Source organism: Fundulus heteroclitus, chromosome 5 (genome assembly GCF_011125445.2).
Source record: "Fundulus heteroclitus isolate FHET01 chromosome 5, MU-UCD_Fhet_4.1, whole genome shotgun sequence".
NCBI lineage: Eukaryota > Metazoa > Chordata > Actinopteri > Cyprinodontiformes > Fundulidae > Fundulus > Fundulus heteroclitus.
Genome location: NC_046365.1, coordinates 35,470,177 through 35,490,253, shown reverse-complemented (window position 1 = coordinate 35,490,253; position 20,077 = coordinate 35,470,177). Strand labels below are relative to the sequence as shown.

The 20,077-nt window shown below is 42.0% G+C and overlaps 1 protein-coding gene across 3 annotated transcripts in view; it reads right to left on the bottom strand.

The window, feature by feature from the left end:
• stox2a (storkhead box 2a) overlaps positions 1-16,436 on the bottom strand; it is a 47,034-nt gene extending 30,598 nt beyond the window's left edge. The window contains exons 1-2 of one of the 3 annotated variants that reach the window (XM_012869708.3): positions 15,933-16,436; positions 775-927 (exon numbers count right to left, since the gene is read on the bottom strand). In XM_012869708.3, the coding sequence (XP_012725162.2) occupies positions 775-927; positions 15,933-16,374 (595 nt within the window). In that variant the 5' untranslated portion in view covers positions 16,375-16,436. Of the gene's footprint in view, positions 1-774; positions 928-2,313; positions 3,313-15,932 lie in introns of those variants that run through there. The other 2 variants (XM_036137497.1, XM_036137498.1) reach the window with 2 other exon arrangements.
• Between the last annotated feature and the right edge of the window lie 3,641 nt (positions 16,437-20,077).

The window sequence follows — 20,077 nt, the reverse complement described above, 5'->3', positions numbered from 1 at the left end:
TATGGAGATTCCTCATCCGAATAGCGATGCTTGTTTATCTATCCTTGTAACCAAGCTATAGAGGATCCAAATTGGAAAATCAGCACATCTCAAAACAAGCATTGTTGTTTTTTCTTCTTGTTTTCTGATCTGATCTTTTTCTGCTGCGTGTGTATTTTCCACGACTGGCCCGCACGGCCCGGTCACAATGGAGGCTGAATGTGCCCGTTTATAGGGAACGCTGTTGGGTCCTACTGGGCAGGTACAGATTTAGTGGACTGGGGGGTATAAACAGTCCTAAAAATGGCTTTGCCAACCTTTTCGGACAAAGCATGAGATGTTGTGTTTTGAGACCTTTTAGCCAACCTTATGTGTTCAGAGAGGTTCTAATTAAGTGACTTCTAGACCACACGGGTCTGGGAGTGATCAGGTTAGAGTTTTGCAAAAGGGCTTCCAAAAATGTGGTTAATCACAGTTAATTTATGTTTCAACAAAGGGGGCAAAAACCTTTTCACACAGGGCCAGGAGGTTTTGGGTCGATTTTTTTTTATTCTAATAATAAATAAAATCATAATTCAAAAATTCCAGTTTGTATTTATTCATGTGATCCTTGTCTGATATTAAAATATGTTTGATAACCTGAAACATTTCAGCGTGGCAAAAAAAAAGAAGCAAACAAAGAAGAAATCTTCACATACTTTTCCATTGCAGTGTATATTTCTAATAAATTCACTAGTAAATTCCCCCCAGAGACAGCGTACTACGTATTCCAAGCTTTTTTACGAGGGTCTGTACCTGGAAAACTGGCAGTGAGGTGCTCCATCAGTGCCTCCTGGTTGACAGGCTTGTGGGCAGAGTTCATAGCAGAGATGGCCAAGCACAAGATCTCCCCCAGCGGTATGAACTGCGACTGACTGATAGGTGACATACTGATCGGAGACACATCACCTGCAGAAGGAAGAGGAGGAGGCGGAGGCAAAACGGTTAGATCATGAATGAACAGTGGGCGCAGCGTGTGAAGCTATGATGTAATGGTCAAACAGCGGCAGTGTGCACGCTGCCTGGAACGGCTCCTCCCCTCGTCTCTGTGCTTCCTTAGCCTCTCTCTGCTGCTGCTGCTGCTGCTTCTGGGTTAGCAAAGCGAGGCATCTGCTGCAGCAGCAGGAAAACCTCCGCAAACCGCTCATCGGTTTTTTTCTGTCGTTTCAGAAAACCAGCTATAAAGCCGTCTTTCAACACCGACCTATTTGAAATTCTACTCCCAGCCGACCCCGACGCGGAAATTCTCGGTCCGCCATAAGCTGGCTTTGCTGTCAGACGTGGTGAATGATGAGATCATCCTATAGCCAAAAGGCCCGGGCTTCGAGCTCTTCCGAGAGCCGACATCTGTCTTAGCTGGGAGGTTGTAAGGCGGCACGCCGAACGCACCGCTGCAGCATCTGTGCTGTAGTGACCCTGTCCCCTGACCTACATCTGAGGATCGCACAAGACGACGAAGAGCCACAGACATCCAAAAAAGCTCCACGTCGGATAAAATCCCCCTCGCCTTCACGCCGAAACAACAGCGTCAGTGTCACCCGTCTCTGTTCTGCTTCTTTAACTTCAGCTCTGCCTCCTCAGCACACTCAGCTGAATGGTCAGTTAAGCAACACAATGACGTTATCTCTGCTTAGTATCTCAAGCCCTACAAGGTTTAGGTGGCTGTAGAGCGTTTTACATGGTTTATATGTAAAAAAACAAACAAAAAAAAAACAAGCAAAGCAAAGCTGGATCTTTGTAAATCTGCACGGAAATACATTTTAAATAACCAGATACAGTTTGTTGAATCAGGACAGCGAAACATCCGAATAAAAGGGCTAAAAGTGTTTGAGTTGCAAAGTGAGAACCTTCCCTCCTGACTGACACGAACAAACAAACACAAAATAAGACTAAAAGGTCACGATTTCCTCCCAAGCTGAAGGATCCCACAGCCAGTTGTCATGAACTTCCCACCAGTACAACCTGTACCTACTTTACCTTTTATCTACGTTCTAAAATATAGGTCAGACACAACCGAGATTGCAAAATACATTAATAGTAAGAAAGCGACAGAGATTTAAACCCGCCGAGATGAATTTGTAAATGCCGGCTTCCTTTGGGGATCTAAAACAAGATCTTTCCAACACTTCCTTTGGGTCTACTTCACCATCTCCCTGCAACGGTTGCCGAAGCAAAAAAGATGGGGGGGGGGGCATGCAATGCACGCCTCCGACATCAGTTTTCCTAAACTCTAGCTGCCTTGCGTGGAGAAGGTGGAGCTTCTGGCAGGAGGGGGGGGGGGAGTGTCGGACTCACCTGGGGCACGATAACTTGGTGGGGACGGAGAGAAATGCGGAGGAGGAGGAGGAAGATGCTGCTTCTGCACACGGATGTCTTTCTCGCTACGAGAGAGATTGTGATCCAGCGGGCGTTCGGGAAGCTCCGAGCTGGGCCAGGCCCGCCGCAGATTGCCGCTGCGGTTCTTCTTCATCGTGACCCCCTTTTTTTTTTTTTCCTGTGTGTGTGTGTGTTCCGGCGGCCTTCACTCCCCGGGGACCTCTGGGATAAGGAAGCGTGGGGCAAAAGGGTAGTAGGGGTAAGGAGGGTGGGAACTGGTGAAACAGGGGGGGAGAGGAGGGGGAAGGGGAGAGGGAGAGGGAGGGGGGGGGGAGTGGGGAAGGGGGAGGTCGACCAACCTCAGGCTCAGTGCCTCCCCCGCATCAGTGAGAACGTCCCGCTAGAGCAATCACACACCAGACATGGCAGGAACCAGTGTGCGCCTTTACACACATTCACACATCTCATTTACGTCCACCAGCAAGCTGCAAACGACGGCGTTGGCGCTGTGGGCTGTTGTCATCGGCTGATCCGGAGCGACGGCGGCGGAGGAGCAGGTCATTGCGCGAGGCATCACCCTTTCATCGACATCAGTCCCAGCCACCATTTGTAGCATCCCCATTTGCATGCGTAGGGAGGCACATTACGTAGCCACTCTGATGTGGGAGGAGGGAGCAGGAGAGATGTGGGGAGGGAGGGGAGGGGGGGCAGGGGTAGAGATGAGGGAAATGGGGCATTGGAAGCAAGGAGGACGGCGAGAAAAGGCTTCGGCGGAGCTTTTTTTGGGATCTGCTGGTTCCCTTTCAGTGGAAAGTAACAGGGAGGGGGGAGGAATCCGGAGGAGATTGATGGTTGGCCACAGATGCAAAGCTTTAAGAGGCCCAGTCTTTGACAATAGCTCAATTCACCACAGGAGTGCTCGGCCGATCCCCCCGTAAAACAAAAGAGCTGGCTCGAAAAAGAGCCAGAAATAAAAGCTCCATTCACCCCGAGGGGCAGTGAAACCTCAATAGTAAGCCCAGCGCCGGAGACACCATGTTCACCTCCATCTTTATCCCGTCAGCCACAAGACCCCGTCGTCCTTTCGACAAACAGCACGCCAGCGGAGGGTGGGGAGGGAGAAAAATGGTGAGCACAGAAATGAAATAAATAAATTCAGGAACGAGATATCCACAGTTTCCCGCTATCCCAGCGTTAGAAGCTCCCCGATCCGATCGCCGTAGCATCCATTCATTAACGGGGGAGGGGGCGGAGGGGTTGGGGGGGTGGGGGATGCAAACTCCAGTCAACGGCAAATCTCTTTCAACGCTAATGCTGCAGCTGCTCCCAGCACCTCCAGGATGGGTGTGTGAGTATGTGTGTGTGTATGTGTGTGTGTGTGTGTGTATGCATGTGTGTGTGACAGAGAGAGAGAGCGAGGGAGAGAGAGAGAGAGAGAGCGAGGGAGAGAGAGAGAGAGAGAGTGCGTATGTGCGCATCCGCCTGCTGCGCGCGATTCTGCGTGAGCATGCATGCGTCTGTGTCTGGGTGATTGAGGCTGAGAGGATGGGAGGAGAGGATGCGAGGGAGAGAGAACGAGGACGTGCATCAGAGGCAAGAGAGGAGAGTAAATATGAGCGGATCAACCCACACAAGCACAGAGACATACAAAATGTACACACTGGCCCAGGTGAAGTCCGGGGAGACAAGAGGACGACTTTGGCTAAATGTCCATTGTCTCCATCCCCCCTTTTCCCTGCATCACGGGCTGTCCTCTTTAAGGATGAGAGGAGGAGGAGGAGGGGGGGCTTTAACCGCCTTCCCTCCTCTTTCTGCGCCTCACCTGACCGTATGACAAAACTCGCAGCTCCAACAGGGATCACTCAAAGACAGCGAGCTTTCCACTCTGCCCGTTTGTGTGATTTTTTTTTTTTTTTTTTTTTTTTTTACGCCGCGACCCGAAACTTTGTGGAGCTGCGAGCGAGGAGGCGAGAGAAGTAGTAGAAGAAAAAGCAAACAAACAAACAAACAACCAACCGAGGCTCCCAACGCACTCCTGCTGACTCACATGTGAGGAGTGTGAATGGACGGTTGGAGGGACAGAAGAACAAGGAGCAAAGCGAGAGGGCAGGACGGGGCAGCGTGGGGAGGTGGGGGGGAGGGATGGAGGCAGGGAGGGAGGGAGGGAGGGAGGGAGGCAGGACGGTGTCACAGCCAATCTGCTCCAGTCCACCGATACCAAACAGAAAGAGGAGAGGAGCAGCAGGTGGAGGAGGAGGGAGAGCAACACCGCGCCAGCCATTTTATTTCTCAGTTGTGCTGCAACAGCCTTTGTTGTCATGACAACGCAAGCCGATGAGCTCATAGCTGTTAGCTTTTGAGCGCCGTTCCCTTAAAGGGCCAGTAACCCAAAATAGACTGAGCTGGAAATGCTAAGAACCTTCTACACAAGTCTGATCAGTACAGGTGCAACGGCAGCAGAGCAACTATGTAATATAATATAATATAATATAATATAATATAATATAATATAATACATAGTTTTCTTAATTTTGTTTTTAAAGTGACTATAGCAACATATTTTATATTAACATATGGCACCCTGGCTGATTTATTTTAAACCTTTATTTATGTTCATTCTGATGACTATGACTCACAGTTAATGAAAATTACAAATAAACTTTTTCTGAAAATTAGAATATTACTTAGGAACTACAAAAATCTTTTAAACACAGAAATGTCTGCTAACAGAGAAATATGCCCTTGCGCTGTACTGTGTATGCGTTCAATACTTGGCTGGGGCTCTTTTTGCATGAATTCAGCCTTTGGTGCTGCTGAGCTGTTGATAATGGCTCTTCTGACTAATGATTTACTTCAAATGAATTTGTAAAGTGCTTTGAGATGATATGTGTTGTTGACTGGTGCTATTTAAATAAAATTGAATTTAATAACGCCCAGTTAGCTTTGCTGAGTTTTATTTTTTGAATGAAGTAACTGAAATAAATACATCGTTCAAATGAGCCCACAAAAGAGACCACTAATCGAATTGAATTAATATCATGTTCAATAAAACAGAAAACGTGTTCAGATGAGACATCTTTGTTGAATTAAATGTAACTTTTGAAAATAACCTTTAAGCAGGCATTGGGCATACTTTTCCATAAGCCCACATTTCTTTTTAAAAAAGTTTTTTATTGGTCTGTTGTAATATTCTAATCAGAAATGTCATGTTGTCATTAGCTGCCTCTGAAGCTATATTCACTAAATTAGAATAGGCATTTCTATGAGGCTTTTTGTCAGATTAAAAGTACCTTTTGGAAACAACAGCAACCTTTAAGTAGGTATTAAACATACTTTTCATTAAGCTCCCACTTCTGCATGACACATTTCACTTTTGTATTGTATTTCTAATCTTAAATGCTGTGTTTTTTCCCCTGGATGTGAGAAACAAATCATAATTGATCTATATAATGTGTTTCCCTTAGTAAGCTGAGTCACTGAAATAAATAAACTTTTCAGTGATATTCTATTCTATTTACTATGTTTGTGCTTGACAACCCAGTAACTTTAAAGTGCAAATAATACTCTATATGCATCCCATGGTCTATATCAGAGGTGTCCTAACGTTTTGCCGCGGGGGCCAAAACTGGCCACAAAAATTTAACTCATTTATTTATATAAATTGAAAAGTTGACCTTATTTTAACAATGATAAACTAAATAAAGAGTGTTTAAAGTCTGATTTCTGTAAATCAATGGAGTTTTATAATCATGGAATGGTCCCACATACTTGCCCTGTTTAAAAGAAAGACAAAAAACAACAAAAGAAAACAGAATATCCTGATTGTTGTTATCTTCAACTACATTTTTCATGTATGTATTCTTGTTAGCAGGAACAGGGCATGGGTCACACATTCTTGAAAAATTCTTTCTTTGGTTCACCAATTTTAATAGATGGGTTTACCTAAACCTGCTTTTCAGTTAAGATTAAGGGATCTTTGGGGTCATATTTATTAGTAAATTAGATAGAATTAGTTTCTACTTCCCATTTTGGGCAATTTTAATTTGTCTGCTTTTTTTTTTTTTTTTTTTTTTTTTTTTTTTTGAAGATCTGGCTTCAGTAAAAAAATTCATCCATATTTTAAAAAAGGAATCAGCTCAACGTGACAGAATGGTGCACCAAATTTGTGCAATTCTTCAACTGTCCACCAGGGGCCACACAAAATCACCCTGAGGTTTGCAAATGGGCCCCCAGGCCACACTTTTGATACCTCTAGTCTATGTTAATATAACATTTCTCTTTTACTGTGAACATCAATAAAAAGGATGTAAAAAAAATCTTTCACACCATGGACATGGCTGACACTACATCACAAGAAAGTTGAATTTAGTCAGGCGCTTGGATACAAATTGTGTAAAAATAACAAGGTGGGAGGATTGGATTCGGGTAGTGATTATCAATCCTGGTCCTCGTGTGTTTCTGCTCCAGTATGCCTGATTCAAATGATTGCATTACCTCCTCAGCAGCCATCAAGTCCTGCACAAGCCTGTTAATCACACATTTATATAAGTCAGGTGTGTGGCAGCAGAGAAACACCTAAAACATGCAGGATAGTGGGGTCCTGAGGACCAGGGCTGAGAAACATTGGATTAGGTACAGTAAGTACAATTAACACAGCATTTACTTGAGCTATAAAGCTTAGGTTTGGAAGTCAATAATGAATATACCAAATGTAGAGCGTTCTATTTTTTGCTTTAAATAAAAGTTTGGTTTGAAAAAGAATTGGGGTTTTCATGTAGTCCTTTGTCATTTTTAGTCAATGTAAAACTTGGTTAAAAAAAGCCACAATGTTTAATAAAAATACGACAAATAAATAATAAATATAAAAATTAAACAATATGTTACCTTTGATAATATGTTTACAGATTTTATTAGGACTTTGGTCCACATTATCTCTTTGCTCCGATCCAAAAAAACAAGAACGCGTTAACATATAGTTGAGAATCTGCTCAGAATTCTGGTTTGTAACACCTTGTATTGTAATAACGAAATATGTCAAAAAGGAAAATCAACAAAACTGTGTAAAAATGCACTTAGTCCCCAAAGAGTAAATGGGAGCAGTTTGATTGTAATGCTAATTAGAAATTCTTTCTGATTTTCCAAAGTGAACCTGCTTTTGCCGTCCACTGTCAGGTCAGTAAGATGATGATTACTCATAGTTACTCAGCACAAGTTCAAAAGGGCAGACCTGTCTTTCTAAGAGCGCTTTTTGATAAAGCTCTAAACCAGAACTGGGCACATGCAGATGACTTAAACATTGGGCTGGATGATAATTCAATAATGATATATATTGATCGATAGACGTATATCAATGACAGAAAACAAAGGTCAATAAAAAGTTCAATAGAATAACAGTTTTCCTTCATTTTGCATTCTAGCCATCTAAATTAATATTACAATCGTTACATCCTCCCAACCAATCACAGCTCAGACCCAGGAACCAAGCTCCGCTCCCTTCAGAGAGTTCAGAGATCACGAGTAATTTTTTTCTTTTTAAAAACGTTGCAGTTTTTTGGCGTGCTTCAGTGGCACAGTTGTTAGCGCGCACAACCCATGTACGGAGGCCTTAGTCCTCGACGCGGCCGACCCTGGTTCCACTCCGACCTTTGGTACGAAAAACGCGCCACTAGTGCCGTAAAAACCTCAACAACAAAAAAAATAGTTGCAGTTTTGGTAAAAAGCTGGTTGAATAAAGGTTTTAGTTTGAATTCAGTGTTTGTGTGCACTCGAAAAATAGGTCATAATGCAACAGCATAAAATGGCCATGGCTGCACTTAAAATATATGTTTTGAATTTGTTGGTAATTATCGATATCGATCAATATGATTTCTATTTTATCGATCCAAACCTAATTAAACAGCACTTTGAATCATCTTGTTACTGAAAAGTGCTGTATAAATAAACTTCCCTTGCCTTGCCTAAACTGGTCCACAGTGGCAATACAAAATACGTAATTTCAACTGCATAAAGTCTTAAGTCTGCACACAAATCCAAAAAGCGCTGCTTCTATTTTGAAGGCAAGGCCCGTTTGTGTAACCATATCAATAGGGCATTTCTCAAATGAGTCCTCTGCATCTGTGAGACGCATAAAAATTAAGTTAAGCTGTGACACCATCCTGGGTGGCAGATCGGTTGAGCTACAGCTGTTAACAACTTCCTGTTCTAAATGATCCAGCTGGCCCCTAGAGTCTAACTCTGTTTCTCTCCTAGACATAGCTATTGACCAGTTCATTGTTATTGTTTTGATGTGGGTTTTTCGCACATGCGCGCCGGACTGGTAGGCAAAAGGCGAACACAATGGCGGACGCAAACAGAGAAACTGAGAGTTCTCCACGTATTTTTCTTCTTTAGATAACGTATCACAAGATCGTTATAAGAGTTAGTTGATGGTTGATGGTATCAGGTTGCCAGACAACAACCTGTGTGGACCTGATACCACACAGCTTTTGCTGTGTGGTATCAGGTCCACACAGCAAAAGCCTGAAGGGACGGAGCGAGTCTGTGAAATGCTGGCCAAGGGTTCCGTACTGCGACATACAGCTGCCTTATAAACACGCAGGCCAGTACACACGAGAGAGCATCAAGGCCATGAAACCACTGGACGGCTACAATTATTTTATATCGGGACTTAGACACCAGCAACCCCCGCGACCCCATGAGGGATTAAGCGGGTCAGAAAATGGATGGATGGACTTTCAGACATGTTTGTGTAACAGTAGAAAGCGGAGTCGGACACAGACCACGCCTCAGCAGAGAGGAAGACCCGCCCGGTAGGTTAAAAAAAAAACTACGGATTATTTTGGTGTTTTTGTCTTGTTAAAATGGGTGGGGGTGTCGGCGACGTTGCAGCGTAAACACAGACGTACTAGCGCGCGTGAACAGGGGCGTAATGCAGCCACTGTCTGGTGAACATTATTGCACAATGATTGCACAAAGAAAACTAAAATGATGTGGCGTGCTGCTGCTGCAGCGCATCGACTCCGCGTGTAGCGATCGCCACCTCCCCTCCGCCGCTATTTAAGTAGAACAATGACTAGTGCCAAATTAAGTTGTATTTACCGGAGATGAAGTGTAGACTGCAAATTCTGTCGTAATATGATGGCTCCCCCAGTCCATTGGGAGTGTCTGCCTGCGTCCTTTTCATTGAAATTATCCATTTCTTTCTTCTTTCTTCGTCCTTCGGTAAACGACAGAATCGTACATCCTACGATTTGGAATGCCTCTGTGTGCAACCGGGAGCACAACAAGTCGTAGGCATTGTTTAGATTCCAAAAATAAACGAACTAAAAGTACGCTCTAATTCACCCGTTTTGTCATGTAGTAGACGAGAACAGTTCTGTTTGTTGCCTACCCGCGGGACCCGGATGTAGCGCTGACGTCACGCGTGAACTGGTCTATTAGCTGAGCTTTTATTGCAGCTGTATGTGCTCTCCTTCATGGCCGTTCTTACTGCCTGGCTCTGTAGGAGGTTTCTTCCTGTTAAAGGGGAGTTTTCCTCTCCACTGGCGCTTCATGCATGCTCAGTATGAGGGATTGCTGCAAAGCCATCAACAATGCAGACGACTGTCCACTGTGGCTCTACGCTCTTTCAGGAGGAGTGAATGCTGCTTGGAGAGACTTGATGCAACCTGCTGGGTTTCCTTAAATAGAAAACTTTCTGACCAATCTGTCTTGATGATTTGATTGAATTTGACTTTGTTTGATGACGTGTTGTGAATTGGTGCTATATAAATAAAATTGAATTGCACTATGCAGTTAAAACCGAAGCCTCTTATGTTTTAATGTTTTATCTTGTACTGCTCTATGATGATGTCACATGTGAAGTAGTGGCTACTAGGCTGTGTGAAGTTTTCCTTGGGGATAATGAAGTGTTTTAACTTTTATCTTTTCATCTTTTATAAACAGTTCTGAAATGTGAGTTTTATGAGAGTTGCAATCTGATTTTTTGTCAAGACCTCCTCACAAAAAGGAAATGTATTACCACTGGCCTGCCCTTCAGTGGCTCATTGATTTAAAATCCAGAAGTTCAAAGACAGACACATTTTCATGATGGTAGCCAACATACTTCATGTATAGCATATCAGACATATATAGCAACAACTTCTGCTGCGTCAAAACATTTCCTCCTATTCTCTGTGGAGACCCTCCCTTTCCTTTCGCCGAAGAGCTGTGCTATAGCAGGGAAGTAGAGTCTGGTAGTGTTTTCCTGAACAAATGCAGTGCTTTTCCTTCCCAACCAGCACAAACCCCTGCCCAGCAATTCTTTAGCCTCTGCTAATAAGATTGAATAGTTGGCTAACGAATATTCCTTGTTTCCACACAGCTGAAAGCCTAAGACTTTCATCTGGACGAGTTAATCCAGCAGCAGTTTGACTCACCGCCTTGATTATACATTCTCCAGACAGTTTACTGAAATAATTCTATATCTGGATTTGTCTAATCTTATTACTAATTCATAGATTAAAAATAAGGTAAAATGTGTGCAAACGTTGCGTTTGCAAAGATCTATTTGCACAAAATGCAATTTACTGACTGAATGCCAGTATAGATTTAGAGCCAACAGATCCAGCACAACAGCAGTAATGCAGCTAGTAAATATAGCAAATGCAAAGGATTATAGTTTGACTTAATTACATTTTTAAAAAGCTGTTCACATGAGAATGTGGAATGCTGATGAAAGCACTTGAGCAATATAGCATTATCAGATAAACAGTTACCTCAGTAATAACTGGGCATCAACATGGGTTAAACACTGAAAACGCTTATTTACTGAAGGTTACTTGTGGTGTACCACAGGGTTCTGCTTTAGATCCAAAGCTTTTTTTATTGTATTATTAGCTCACTTCATGCCTTTGCCTATATTTTCTCCTGTCTATAATTTCTGTAATTGCTAATAAACCTAATATATTTTATTGTTTACAATTCTGAAATTTGTTAAAACTGACCGGGTAAAACATCTTTCATATCTTCTCATACACAAACAAAAATCTAAGTTAATCTTCCTGCAAGCTTTTGATGTTTGGTGCAATCATCGTTTCCCTTCAGAGGTTTCAGGAAATTTGAAATAAGCAGGTAAAGCTGCTCACTCAAATTTTACGTTAAAGCAGCATCGTGTAATTTCAGAGAGGCAGATGGGTTAATCTGTAGCTGTTCACTGAACTGCAATAGCTGCACTATTAAAGACAAAACTGATAACGCTGCTCAACATAAACAGTACCTCCTGCAACGTATTTCAATGACCCCTCTTCAGTGATTCTCTACATTGATGTCCAAACTTCCAAAAACTATTACATGCGTTTATAAAATATGCTTCATATATATATATATATTTCTATATATAAACTACATGTCTGATAAGCACCAGCACGTAAAGCCTGTTGGTTTTGGTGTTATTAAATCTGGTAAGTCATTAGCTGGACAAACATTCCACCGCTTATCAGTGTCTGCTGCAGAGATGCCGACGAGGTGGGCTTTCACAGATACTCGGACAGAAAACCAAACCTACAGCCTAGAGCAACAAAACAGAGGTGTAAGACAGGTTTCCTAATACCACTGTAAGGGTTTACAGAACCAACCCCATTTCAACAGAGCCAAACAAATGATCAAAGATATAACAATGCAAAAAATCCCATATTAATGCATTTCTTAAAATGTAGCCCAATGCCACTCAGAAGGTAAAAGGTACATACGCCACACTTGTAAAATAATGTCTGTCTGCCTTCACGCACATTTGAAATTGAGTGAAATTCCAGGCTAAATTTGTAGGGTTTAATGTATTGAGAGCCCATATTTAAGGTAATTTTTATTTTATTTGGGGGAAGGCATTTGTGAGGTCAGACACTGATGCTGGTGGAGAAGGGCTCACACACAGTCTCTAGTCCATGGCACAGGTATTCTGTCAGGTCAAGGTCAGAACTTTGTGCAGGTCGGTGAAGTTCTACCACAACAGACTCGCTCATCCATGTATTTATAGGCCTTGGTTTGTGCAACATTGTGAAGTAGAGACAAGAAGGTGCCACAAAACTGTCCAAATGAAGTTGGGAGGATAAAATTGACCAAACTGTCTTGGTACTCTGAGACATTTCTTTGAAACTAAACTAAGGACCCGAGTTCAAATAATGAAACCCAGATTGGTCCATCAGATAAATATAGTGTAATCCTGGAAGAAAATCTGAAAACAAAGGGTTCTGGAGCAAAAGTACACCAGACAATACAACTAGAGATGCAACATGATGGTTAAGATCAAAGCAGACTAACAAGTTCGAGTGGCTCAAAGTCCAGATCTAGATCCAAAGGAGAATCTGTGCCAAGACTTAAAAATGGATGTCCACAGCTGCTATCCATCCAATCTGACTGAGTTTCAGCTGTTTTTGGAAAACGGGCAAAAAATTGATTAATATCCAAAGGCTGGTACAGACCAACCCTAAAGGATATGTAGTAATGTTGCACATAATGCATGCACTTGTAGCAAAAGGTGGTTCCATGAAGTATTGGGCGCTGAAGATAAATGTATGGCACACCTCTCAGATTTTCATTTGTGAAAAAAACTGAAAGAAAATGTATATTTTTCCTTCCTACTTCATAATCGTGCATTACTTTGAGCTGGTTAGTTGAACAAAATCCCAATAAAACACACGCACCTGTCTGCTGGTATCCCAGCCAAATCTGGAAAAGTTCAAGGGGTATGAATACTTTTGGAAGGCACTGTGTATCTTTACACTAACGCCTCATTCAGGTGGTGTAAAAACAGTCAGCAGAAATTCTTGTTTACATCTCTAGGAAACATTTAGTCTGTAAACCATCAATTACGTCTCTCTACTCTGCCTCCTGTAATCTATTGTCAGTGCTTTGATGGCGCGCCAATCACTTTTCCAGCTGATCAGACATCATTTTGAAGTCACAGGAACTGGAAGATCTCAGACATTATGTACGCCTGTTTCTCAGAGAAGCTGCTGTGGTTAGACCTGTTAACGGACCACTGAGACGCCCCAACATGTCTAAGCACATTCGTCAGTCATTGCTTTGACAGAGAAAAAGAGAAGTTTGGGTGCAGGTCGGTTAAACTTGAGTAGAACCGGGCCCCGTCCCTGAACTCATCTTCATGAATGAGTAAGAGTAAGTCATAAAACAGCTGCGGCCTCAAGGTGAGGTGACTCCTAGACTGCCTTTTAACTCCAGCTAGCTCCAACTATTTTGATGCAACCCGGGGGCATCCTGGCAGTAATCAAAGACTCGCAACTTCAAGTTCAAACCTCAGCTACCAGTCTTTTACCTCCCGGCTGCTCGGTGCAGGTTTTAACATGGTTAACAGGACGTTGAAAAGAAATCTGAGGAGCCTCGGTTGACGAGAAAATTTAGACGAGGAGTACATTTTTAATATCAACAGCAAGTTTTACAAAAGTTTGTTATTCGCTGGGACTTTCTGGCTGTCATGGTCCCGAGAAGCATCTGGGTGTGGGATGACGGCTGAGAACCTGCCGGTTTTTGATATGTGTGATGTGGCTTGCCACCCAGGTTGGTTCCTTGATGAAGGGCATCACAAGGGTGCTGGGAGAGAAAAGTTTAGCCTGACTAAATACGGCATATCAGTCTGGAAAGCAGCGGGTAGTTTTAATACAACTAAGGTCCTGCAAAATATGTACCTTAACCCTAAACCATCATGATGCACGTTAAAAAGGTGTGAACGGGTTTTATAACGACTTTCTTTAAATAGACCACCCTGACGTAGCGCATAATTGTGAAGGGAAAGGGACACTTAAACACAGTTTTTAACCGTTTTTACAACTAAAAATCTGAATGGTAAGGATTTAACACATGGCAGCAGCTCAATGCATTCAGGCATGTAGACATGGTCAAGACGATCTGCTGCAGCTCAAACCGAGCATCAGAACGGGTAAGAAAGGTGATTTAAGTGACTTTGAACGTAGCATGGTTGTTGGTGCCAGACGGGCTGGTCTGAGTATTTCAGAAACTGCTGATCTACTGGGAAACCAATTAACCGAGTGGACCTGTGTGTTTAATCTCAGTATAAATCCAGCTGTCCCCTGACAGGTTTGTTAGAAGACATTAACGAACAAACAGCATCATCAAGATCAATCACCATAGCAGACGGGTCTGGGAAAAAGTTGTGGACAAGTTTCAAGCAGGGCTGTGTTATAAACCAATATAACATAGAGGGACCAACCCAGACATGGCTGTCCACTTAAAGCGAGAGACGGCTGGACAAGGAGAGCAGCAGCCAGGAGGCCCGCGGTGATTCTGCAGAGATCCACAGCTTGGTGGAGGCAGCTGAGGACAGGACAACTATTAGCCATGGACTTCCACAATCTGACCTTTTTTTTTAATGGTAAGAATAAAGCCAGAGCTGGAAGATGATCATATACAGACCTGTTTGCATTTTTCCTCAGGCCATGTAAGGGACAAAGCAAAGGTGTGAAAAATAATTTACTCTGGTCAAATAAGACAAAAATGTAAAATTTTGGCCTGAAGGCAAAATGCTTTGCTTTGCACATCACCCCCCAAACACAACATCCCAAATTAAATATGGCAACGGCCTGAAACGTGCAGTGAGAATGCTTTTCTTCGGCAGAAGCGTGATCATCGGTCAGAGCTGATTGGAAGATAGATGGAGGTAAATACAGGGTAATTCTGTAAGGAAAACCTGTGAGAGGCTGCAAAACACTCGGGTTCAGAGTGGCGGTTCATCTTCCAGGAGGAAAACAACCAGACATAAAGCCAGAATTACATGATAAGATCAAAGTAATATATGCATTAGAATGTCCTAGTAAAAGTCCAGACTTGATTAAAATTGAGAATTTGAGGTGTGATTTAAAATCTGTTGTTCCCAGACGCTCTCTAACCAATCTGAAAGCGCTTGAGCTCTTTTGGAAATACATTTGGCCAAAAGGTAAAGCATTTTCAGATGTGCAAACTGGTCAAGACAAACCCTAAAGGTCTTCCAGCTGTGATTTCACAGTAAGGTGCGTCTACATGGTCACTCTGAGCACAGAACTCAAAGGCATTCCAGATAGGGCTGGACCATATAGGGGAAAAAATAAATAAAAATAAATAAAATAGGAATCATATTGATCGATATAGATAATTATCAACAAATTCAAAACATGTTTTAAGTGCAACCCTGGCCATTTTACACTGTTGCTTAATGCGTTTGTGATTGGTTGGGAGGATGTAATGACTGTAATATTAACCTACATGGTCAGAATGCAAAAGAAAGGAATCTTTTATTCTATTGAACTTTTTACTGACCCTTAAATATATCATTCAATAATGATATTTATCATCGATATATATCATTATTGAATTATTGTCCAGCCCTAACAACAGACCTATTTTTTACATTTTCTGTAAAAAAATAATAATAATAAAAACAGAGAGCCACGAAGCCTTTTCCTCCCATTTTACAAATAAACGCAGTTTTTACCCCCCTATATAATAATGAAGGGTGTGATATCAACGACACAAAATGCGAACAGCAGCGAGGAGACTTGCGTGGCCTTATGATGAACAGTCGTCCCTGGTGGACTCTGAAAGTTACCCACCCATGCGCTGGATGTGAAAGCCCTGCGGTGGCTTCAGGGTCCTCCTGGTCCAGGCGTTCCGGAGCTCCTGGAGGTGCGCCTCCCGGCTCTGGATCAGCAGCACATGCTCGTCTATCCAGCCGAGGAAGAAGACCTCGGACAGAGCGTCGGTCAGCGCCTTGTTCCAGAAGTGCTGCATGTTGACCGACTTAAAGCTGGCGAACACCTCGTAGCCGGTGTGATGCTCGGACCTCTCCCACACCTGAGCCGGTGCTGCTCCAGACGCACCTGGTGGTGGCGGCGGCGGCGGCGGTGATGGTGAACCCTCCTCTACTTCCCCGCAAACCGGCGACAGCACCAGGGCCAGGGAGTGCGGAGTTATGTGGAGAAACTTCTCCATCCCGGCTTCGGGCTGCGACCGAAAACTGACATTTCCTACAGCGTCTTTAACTTTCCACGGCATTTTGGGGGAAGAAGGCTGACCCTGCGTCGGGTCAGGTGTTCCATGTAAACAGGGCGCTCAGCAGCGAGCGCTGCTCCCCTGCTGCAAGTTGTCAAACAGCGTTAAGACCTGCTTACAGCCGCAAAAGACGCAAGGTATGGAGGACTGGAAGTGACAGAATTTAAAAAAAATAATAATTAAATAAAAGCAGAAGTATATAATTGCCCAACAAATAAACAAAGTACTCTTAAAATGTAAACTTTAAAAAAAGTTTACAATTTAAATGTAAATGAGTGTAAATGTAAATGTATGTAAATATATATATATATATATATATATATATATATATATATATATATATATATATATATATATATATATATATATATATATAAGGGCTGGGCAAGTTAACGCGTTAATTCTGCGTTAATTCATTAGACTATTAACGGCGATATTTATTTTATCGCGCATTAACGCATGTTGCTCACATGCTTTCAGTGTCAGTCAGCACGCGCTGACTGCAGCGCGCTGACTGCAGCAGCACTCTCCCGCTCCCCCTCCCCTCTCGTACATGGCTCAGCGGCGCCAGCCAATCAGCACGCAGGCTCAGCCTGGCCCGCCCACTCAGCTCTCACACAAACTTAACAAAGAAACAGCTGAGAGAGACCGCAGCAGCGAAAAAACACGAACTGGGGAAGTAGCACCGTTTGGCTTTATTTTAATACCGTAAATGAAATCAAGCTGTATGTTTTGTAAAAAGCCGGTTCATTTCAGTGGAAACACAGCAAATTTATCTAAGCACGTGAAAAAACATGAAAACGTCGAGCCCCAGAAACGGAGAGAGGAGACGAAACTTCTGTCATTGCCCCGACAGACCCACAGACGTCTCTGACTGAGGCGTTTCAGTCCTCCAGGGAACATCCAGGTAGATCAGTGGATGGATGGATGGATGGATGGATGTTACTGGAGCCCACACATAACATGTAATTAAGACCTTGAAAGAACCCAGTACATATATTAAAAAGTGTTATTTAAGATAAGATAACATTAGCTAATCCTTTTTTTATCCCACGATGGGGAAATTTATAGGATTAAAGCAACAGGCAGGTGCACACAACACAGACAAAATTACATAAGGATTGAAATATATAAGAGGTGGATTAGCGAAAAAACACTGAACATAACATTATTATTATTATTATTATTATTATTATTATTATTATTTAATTGTAATAATAAAATAAAAACCACAAAACCCAAAAGGTCAACAGTTTCATGATACATCAAGCTTAGGGACTGGCTAATATACAGCAGGTCAAAAAAGGCCATATTTTGGCTGCAGTGCTTGCTGTTCTCTTATGAAGAAAAGATCAACTAGTGCACTAAATTCAATAGATGGGTTGAAAATATCCAGTATAAAATAAGTGCTACAAATGTTACAACACTTTTGTTCATATGGCAGCAGAACATTAAAATAAAAGTGCTCTTTACACTACTTTTGAATTCATTCTTGGAGTTTGTAAATACAATGCGATTAATCGCGATTAATCAGGGCGATTAATCGCGATTAAATATTTTAATCGTTGCCCAGCCCTAATATATATATATATATATATATATATATATATATATATTAGGGCTATATATATATATATATATATATATATATATATATATATATATATATATATATATATATATATATATCGCCAGTCTGTCTCTCTGTGTTGCCCTGCGACAGACTGGCGACCTGTCCAGGGTGTACCCTGCCTCTCGCCTAGTGAACGCTGGAAATAGGCACCAGCAACCCCCGCGACCCCATGAGGGATAAAGCGGTTCAGAAGATGGATGGATGGATATATATATATTATCTTTGTTTAAAATATTCAAGGTATTTACTTTAACAAGTTTTATAATTTAATTAACCTTCACATTTATTTACAGTACATTCTGTCTTAATGCATTTAATTTGAATTTTACTGCCTCTTAATTTTTCTATGCATTTCTCTTACTGATAGATACAGTCTTCTGTTTCATCCTTGAATTTTATTACCCTTTCAAGCAGACACAGAATACAGACACAAGATGGAGAGTTTCGTAGACTAGCTCCAGCAGAACCATCTCAGATTAAATGCAGGAAACCAAAGGATCTGGTGGTGGACTTTCACAGGTGAAGACCCATCCCAAGGAAGTGGCTGGATAAACTCATTAGGAGGGCCAGCTCTGCCCTGAGATGCTCCCTGGACCCAGTGCAAGTGGCAGGAGACAAAAGGACTGTAAGAAGAAAAACATCGCTGATGGACAATGTCTCTCACCGCCATGCATGAAGCTGTCGCAGAGCCAAAGAGCTCTTTGAGTGGCAGACTGCTGCATTTTATATGCTCAAAGGAGCACTTCCACAGGTCCTTCATCCCAGCTGTTGCTAGACTTTACAATCTCTGCTAATCACAATAGACTCAATTAGTGTTTACATGTTAATGGCTGCATGAGTTCTGATCATGATTTATTTACACCGTCTCCCAGATGCTGATGTCCATTTGCACACGCTTTAGCTACGTTGGGTGTTACATATACAATCGTGCATATTGCATATTTTTCTCACATCGTTCAGTAAATCAGCTGTCGTATTTTCCTGTTTAATGGAACATTGCATTTTTTTATCAGATCATTAATCTCTCAGATTGCTAAAATACATTTGCACCGCCTTATCATGAGTATTACATATTTTTCCCACATTGTTGTGTAAATCGGCTGCTATTTTTCCTCTGTTTAACTTTTTTTACCTGAATATGCCATATTATCAATAACTGTGTGATAATTTTGCCTTTCTGATAAGTGCATTCTCTGTTGCTTTAGAACTAACATTAGATTAGCTGTTTTTTGCATTTCTGATTTATTGTGTAACACTGTTTTTGTTGTTGTTTTTTTGCCACTGTCACACCCAAATTTCCCTATTGTGGGACAATAAAGGAATTTCTTATTTACATGTTTTCTTTTTCTGACTCCTGCTTTTCCTTATGCATGCAGCCTCATTATGCAGATAAGGTTTGATGTTCATTGTTGCATCAGCTTCTCAACTATTGGTCAATCAGAAGGAAGGTGTGGGATCTGCAGGCAGACCCATTTCCCCTATAACTATATACTTTGATATTATGGTGTTTTACGGTAACAAAATATATTCATTCAATTGTTAAATTTTACGTATTTATTAGTTAATTTTTATAGTTTTATTTTTATTTTTAATTCAGTCATTTACAGCCCTCCATATAGGGAGTTTGTGCTGCATTCAAAAGCCCCTCGTAAACTAACTCTACTGCATTTTAAACCAGATATTTGCGGAGAATCGGCTTGTTTGCGCCTCCACTGTTGCCGCTATCATCACCACTGAGAACATCGAGACAGAAACCGATTCATTGGACCAGACAGACAACAGAAAAAAATAAAATAATAAAAGCCACAAAGACATGTGAGTGGGATGAAAACGCAACTTCCGATCAGGTTTTAGGCCAATTTTTAAGAAAATGTAAGCTCCGAATTTAAATGTTTCATTTTCAGAAACATTCGGGAAAGATTATTTTCATCACATCAGCTTCTGACAGTCATCAAAACTGCGGGGACATAAATCATTACCCCTTGAACTTCGTAACTAAAAACTTTACTGTTTTACTGGTATTGCATGCAAAACAAGTAGTCCATCATTGAGATTGAAGAAAAATTTATTTAA